Below are 7,160 nucleotides of genomic sequence, written 5' to 3'. Positions count from 1 at the left end.
TTTACAAGAAGAAAAATGGAACAAGTTGCATTTTTTCTACCTGAAAATCAACGGCCTTTCCTTAATTCCTGTGATAAACATGTATTCCTGATGATTCAATTCAGAACATTATTCTGGATATGACACTTGTGTGGTTTCCTTAGTGGATTTTTAACATGAATTATAACCTTATGACAAAGGCAAGACAAGGCAGCTTAATTTGTAGAGCACATTTCAGCAACGGGGCAATTCAAAGTGTAAACTTTAGATTAGATTCAACTTTGTTGTCATTACACAGGTACAAGGCAACGAAATGCAGTTCAGGTCTAACCAGAAGGTCAATAGCAGCAGGTGCAGGATATACACTGGTTCCATAAGGGCAGGACATGGATATGTACTGAATAAATATAGAGATGAATACTATTATAAACAGAATTTTACAGATAGATTTGTCCTATGAATATAATATAATATATAGATAACTAGTATTGTGAACGAGATTTACAGGTGAACATGTACTATGAATATAATATACAGATTACATATTCACCTGTAAATTTACTTGAGACTACCTTCCCACTAATTAGTCCGTGTTAGTGCTCCTTTGGTGATCCCCCTCAGTGTCTCTACCCTTCACGACTATTTTTAGAGACGTTAGCTTTCGTCTCCTTGGACTCTTCTTCGCACTAATTAAGCCGATCTAGCGCTGCCTTTCGTGGCTACTCAACGACCGTCTTTGCACGATTTTCATATCTTATATATTAAAAAATCGAACCCCACTTCCACTTTTAATTGTGTGCTTGTAGAGACTGATTGCATTCCCTAAACGTAGATGTTATCTCAGCTGTTTGAAACTGAGATAAAGACAATGTTTGTTAACAGATTATGAAGGAAAATGTTATTTCAGAACTGCTTTTAAAACCCCAAATAAGCCACGGGTAAATTTGAGGGGGTCCCGAAAGTGAAGACAACACCAGGGTTAGATCCATCAAGGTTTCTCTGGGCGTGCTTGTGCCACTAAAGGCTCATTAATCCATCTATATATCTAAATATGCTTTCTCTTCGTCTCCAGGTCATAGATTTTGGTTCCAGCTGTTACGAGCATCAGAGAGTTTACACCTACATCCAGTCCCGGTTCTACCGAGCGCCGGAGGTCATTCTTGGTAAGAAGAAACCAAACAGAGCAGCCATTGGTCGACACTAAGTCAACATGTTAATGAGCTGCTCTTTCGGCTTTTCACTTTTAACTTTTGGCCACAAGTTCTAGTTCATCTCTGCCAGGGCTGCACAATTAATCAAATTTTAAATCGCGATCACGATTTTGACTTCCCACGATCAAATTTGCAGAGATGCATTTAAAAATATATATATATATATCCCATGCTATTTATTTTTCCTTTTCCTTTCCATGTGTTGCAGCTGTATGTCTTTACAACTTCAACATAAGAAGATTGTAACATAATATGGATGTGAAAGCAGTTATAAACAGCCTATGTGACAATAAAATATGTTTTGGTTAAAATCAACAAATAATCGTGACAATAATCGTGATTATCATGTTGGCCATAGTCGTGCGGCCCTAATCTCTGCCATGAAAATCTAATTTGCTAAGACTTGTACACATCTTGATGTTTTGGTCAAATTTCTGTTACACAGACCTAACATTACAGCGAAACGCATTATCCTCTACCATTCCAGACGCCCATTGGCTTCCATTCTTTTCTGTACTAAATTCAACCCTCATGTTGTCCTTGGGTCAAATTGATCCGCTTTCAGTAAAAACTGATTTTTTTTTTTGAAATAACATTAAAAAAACGTTGAAAAAGTGACAAATGTGGGGGAAAAAGCAATAACAATGTTGAAAAAAACGTGACCAAAACTTCACGAATTATTCACAGGTGGGTGCTTCGCATCTTTGTGGGTCGGTCACGCCTCTTGGCAATAAGCTTATTTAATTAATTATTTAAGGAGTTAAAACTTTACAGCAGCCAATTCTCAAATCATGGAGAAATGCAGCAACTGACAGAAAATTAAAGCCCACTAATATTTTGTATATTACTGATTATTTAATCTTCTCTGCAAGTTCATTTTTTTTAATATATTGAAACCAGTGGCTGCCTGGAAGGTAGTAAATCAATCCATCAGTCTGAAAATTGATCGGTGGGAAAGTATTACCAGATTATTTTGATAAATGCAGATCTTGATTTGGTGATTCTCCGCCCTCCAGGCTCCAGGTACGGGATGCCGATCGACATGTGGTCCCTGGGCTGCATCCTGGCCGAGCTGCTGACCGGTTACCCGCTGTTGCCGGGCGAAGACGAGGCCGACCAGCTGGCCTGCATCATGGAGCTCCTGGGCATGCCGAGCCAGAAGCTCCTGGACGCCTCCAAGCGGGCCAAAAACTTTGTGTCGTCCAAGGGCTACCCGCGGTACTGCACCGTCACCACGCTGCCCGACGGCACCGCCGTGCTGAACGGCGGGCGCTCGCGGCGGGGCAAGGCGCGCGGCCCGCCCGCCAGCAAGGACTGGAGCGCGGCGCTGAAGGGCTGCGACGACCCGCTGTTCCTGGACTTCCTCAAGCAGTGTCTGGCGTGGGACCCGGCGCTCAGGATGACGCCCAGCCAGGCGCTGCGGCACCCGTGGCTCAGGAGGCGGCTCCCCAAGCCGCCGACGGGAACCACCACCACGGCGGGGGAGAAGACCACCTCGTCCACCACCACCACCACCACCACCTCCAAACGGGGCCCCGCCACCACCAACGACGGCGGCGGCGGCATCACCTCCATCTCCAAACTCGCCCCCGCCTCCTCCTCGACCACCACGTCCTCCTCCAAAACCAGGACTAACTTGGCCGCGATCACCGACGCCAACGGGAACATCCAGCCGAGGACGGTGCTGCCCAAACTGGTCAGCTGAGAGCGAACGCACCCCCCCCCATACTCGCTGTGGGAGGAGCTTGTGAGCAAACCGGCTGGATCTTGAAATAAATCTGGTTTTATCCAGTTTTTTAGAGGAGCGGTGGTGTCTTTCACGCTGGGTTTCAGTGCGCTCAGGACGTTGGAAACTATTCCCGCGCTGTGTTGGGTTTTTAGGATGTTCAGAGCGGCCCGGCCGGGGGATGTAAGCGGCGCTGAAGGAAAACTTTATTGACACACTGGGGTGCGTTCAGACCGCTCGCTCAGATTAAGACACACCGCGAGCAGCAAGACAGGAAGTGACCCACATGTTTGTGATCGTGGGGCTGCTCAGACAATCAGAAACACATCACTCTGTAGTTCCAAACACACTGAAAAACATGGTGCTGACGGAGGGAACAAGGCTTTTTTTTACGTTTTTAACCACAAAATCTATTTAGCTGAGCTGATTAATTAATTAATCAACACCAAAAACAACTTTTTAGGACCTGAGTCTTACGAGGTTAACTCTTCAGACAATTGTAGTGCGATATGTTAATGTTGTTTACCGACAAACGAGTCTGCTATATCCCCGGGATACTAAGCTAACAGCTGCAAAAAACGCAACGATTAGCTTGCTAATCTTTGTCTCATATCACTAGGAAATCATGTTTGTTTCAGTTTGGGGAACAATAGTAGGCATTTGTCATCACTTTTGACTTAAATGACATAACTAATCAAAAACAACCCTAACTGAACCATCTACCTGTTAGCTGGCTAACGTTTTTAGGTAGCTGTATTTGTACAGTGTGTAGCTAGCCTGTGTTGTCATACTAGGTTTGTGCCTGTCGACTGGCTAACTGCTAACCGGCTAACAACCACTGGTCAGTTGTTAGACAGCCATTTTGTTTGTGTTTGGGTGTCACTTTGCTACCTATTGGATGTTTAACCGGCTAGCAGTTAGCCTAGAAAACTTTGAATCAGTCCGCTAGCTGTAGCTGGCTCACGATTTGCCTTTTCTTGGCAGTCTGGTGGCTAGCCTTAGCCTCTTTTTAGCCATAGCTTGTTAGCTCTCCACTGCCCAGCCTTACGGAGCACAGATTAAGAGTTGTTAAGGGTTTTTGGGTTGTTGTTTTTTTACACTTTACTTGAAGGTATCTACATAAGAGTGACATGACACTGTCATGAACATTATAAACAAGTCATAAACGTTTTTGACATAACGCTTCTTATAGTAACTGTCATTTGATTTCGTCATGACTGGGTCATGAAAGTGTCATGTGTTCATGGCAGCGTCATGTGTTCATGGCAGTGTCATGTGTTCATGGCACTGTCATGTGTTCATGGCAGCGTCATGTGTTCATGACAGTGTCATGGCACTGTCATGTGTTCATGGCACTGTCGTGTTCATGACAGTGCCATGAACACATGACGCTGCCATGAACACATGGCAGTGTCATGTGTTCATGGCAGCGTCATGTGTTCATGGCAGAGTCATGAACAAATGACAGTGTCATGGCAGCGTCATGTGTTCATGGCACTGTCATGTGTTCATGACGCTGCCATGAACACATGTTCATGACGCTGCCATGAACACATGAAAGTGTCATGGCACTGTCATGTGTTCATGGCACTGTCGTGTTCATGCACTGCCATGAACACATGACGCTGCCATGAATCACATGACCGACATGCATGTGTTCATGGCACTGTCATGTGTTCATGGCAGCGTCATGTGTTCATGGCAGTGTCATGTGTTCATGGCACTGTCATGTGTTCATGGCAGCGTCATGTGTTCATGGCAGTGTCATGTGTTCATGGCACTGTCATGTGTTCATGGCGGCACATGGCAGCGTCATGAACACATGGCAGCGTCATGAACACATGGCAGTGTCATGTGTTCACGGCAGCGTCATGAACACATGACACATGACATGAACACAGTGTTGTGTGTTCATGACAGTGTCATGTCACTCTTATGTAGTTTTCTGAAGGTTAGCAAAAGAGAAAAGAGTTGGAAAAAAACGTTTGGGTTAAATCGCGCCGTTTTGTTCCCTATTTCATTAACTAAATCGGATTATTAGGGATTCAAAATGGCGGAAGGAGCTGTGAAGAAGGTAGAGAAGGTGTAGAGTTTTTTATGGACATGTTATAAATCATGTTAAACTCAAAGGGCTCTGATATATATGAAAAAAAGAAATGGGAGTGTTATTAACCTAAGTCTTTCCTATTTGAAACTGTGGCTGCAGTACGACATGAATTAGATAAAACCTGAATATTAATTAAATTAAATTAACCAGTTCAACCAGTCCTCAAATGCAAAAACAAGTTCAAAACTAAAATAACAATATGCCACTTCTGTACTTCTCATCATTCGGGGCCATTTTAAAAACTATATTCTAGGGAAAACCATTTTAAATAATTACTTTTATTGAATTAATGTCAACAGAAAAGACTTTTTTTTAGCTTACAAATAAGAATCCGGGCTTCAGGAGAAGACTTTCAGACGCCAAATGAAAAATATATCTTACATAACGTCGCAGTATTTGTTCAGGAGGCTGTAAAATAGAGACTGTGAGGATATCACAGCTTTAAATAATGATTTAAGCAAGTCCATACAGAGCCTTTGAGTCTAAATAATTAAGAGTTTTATGGCCGTTCGTTGTGTAACTCGAGCCCAGCAGCAGATATAGCCTGACGCTATAAATGTGACATAAAGACTACATTTAGGACTACTAGCCGTGGATATCGAGATCTTCTGGGTAAACCTGCTGGGTTTTGTCTCACGTGTACAGTACGTCGTGAAACTGTGCACCTCAGTGTAAATAAACACACGGATTAAATACTCCTTGGGTGAAAAATTCGGACGAGAACCCACATTGCGAGCAGCGAAACCGCGATCTACCGTCTCGGGGAGCGAGAGGGAGAATCTCCGTAGCTAGCGCGATGTTAGCATGTTGGGACCGATAGTGACGTGCTCCGGTTTTAAATCAGGGTTTCTTTCAAAGTGAAAACACTTCTGAGAGAATTTAGACACCAGACACTAACACCAATCCACTAAACACACATATATAAATACACGTTTATCATTTAAAAAGGGCTCCAGTCACATCAGCATGTGTTGGTTAGCATGTGTTGGTTAGCATGTGTTGGTTAGCATGTGTTGCAGATACATGTGTTGGTTAGCATGTGTTGGTTAGCATGTGTTGCAGATACATGTGTTGGTTAGCATGTGTTGCAGATACATGTGTTGGTTAGCATGTGTTGCAGATACATGTGTTGGTAGCATGGTTGCAGAGAAATGTGTTGGTTAGCATGTGTTGGCAGATACATTGTGTTGGTTAGCATGTGTTGCAAGATATCATGTGTGGTTGAGCATGTGTGCAGTACATGTGTTGGTTTGCATGTGTTGCAGGGACATGTGTTGCGTTAGCACTGTGGGGCAGATACATGTTGTTGCGTTAGCATGTGTTGTAGCATGTGTTGGTAGCATGAGCCTGGGCTTCCATGCAAAAGTTCCTCTACATTTTACCAAAAGCAACAACAAGGAAAACTTCCATATGACTTTTAATGCCAAATTTTACCCTTTTTCCACCTCAACATTAGCGTGAAATGCAGATTTTTTAAAAAAAACGAGGGTTAAACAAAACACACTAAAATAGAAACCAGCTGCAAAGATTCAACTATCAAAATTGATCGCCGCCTTTTAATACATCGTCTTATTCCAGCGGTTAAGTGTGAGTACCCCTGGTATCAAATGAGACGTTGAGGGCATCATCTTGTGCTTTTTTTTATAGAAACACCGAATCCCCACATTTTTCACAATTTCGGAAATTTACAGAAGACAAAACGGGGGTTAACGAAAGTAAAACAACACAATAAAAGTGGAATTTCAAGTAACTAAAACATAACTGCACAGAACCGACCAAGTAAAAAAAAAAAAAACATGAGGATAAAATTAAATATGACAATCAAGTAAAATCTGATAAAAAAAAAAAAAAGAAAATGCGTTTAATTGGCGTATAATGGGATTATTTGGGATTTTGCCAGCGTGGCGATGAAAGGCGTGGGTTCATAGGTGTGGTACCTGGTCTGGCCAATGAATGCGGGCTACGCCCAGGAGGAACCGGCGAAGCGGGCGTTATAGCTAACGTCGGTGGAGGAATCACCGGCCACTCCTGGCTGCGGCGCCGCCCAGATCCATGAAAACCGTGGATTCACACCAGTAGAAAAATACGCAGTACAAGTACACAGTGTGGTATACACAGAGATGCAGCGACGTTACAA

General features: G+C 43.2%; 2 protein-coding genes across 20 annotated transcripts in view; one reads left to right on the top strand and one right to left on the bottom strand.

Moving 5' to 3' along the window:
• The window catches only part of dyrk2 (dual-specificity tyrosine-(Y)-phosphorylation regulated kinase 2), a 28,098-nt gene extending 24,936 nt beyond the window's left edge, over positions 1-3,162 (top strand). For all 5 annotated transcript variants that reach the window (XM_032505081.1, XM_032505080.1, XM_032505082.1 and 2 more), the window contains 2 exons: positions 1,052-1,142; positions 2,207-3,162. In XM_032505081.1, the coding sequence (XP_032360972.1) occupies positions 1,052-1,142; positions 2,207-2,895 (780 nt within the window). In that variant the 3' untranslated portion in view covers positions 2,896-3,162. The remainder of the gene's footprint in view (positions 1-1,051; positions 1,143-2,206) is intronic.
• nrcama (neuronal cell adhesion molecule a) overlaps positions 1-7,160 on the bottom strand; it is a 1,100,153-nt gene that overhangs the window by 754,255 nt on the left and 338,738 nt on the right. The gene's annotated exons all lie outside the window — the stretch shown is intronic.

This window comes from Etheostoma spectabile, chromosome 23 (assembly GCF_008692095.1).
Source record: "Etheostoma spectabile isolate EspeVRDwgs_2016 chromosome 23, UIUC_Espe_1.0, whole genome shotgun sequence".
Lineage (NCBI taxonomy): Eukaryota > Metazoa > Chordata > Actinopteri > Perciformes > Percidae > Etheostoma > Etheostoma spectabile.
This window is presented reverse-complemented; position numbering and strand designations above follow the sequence as displayed.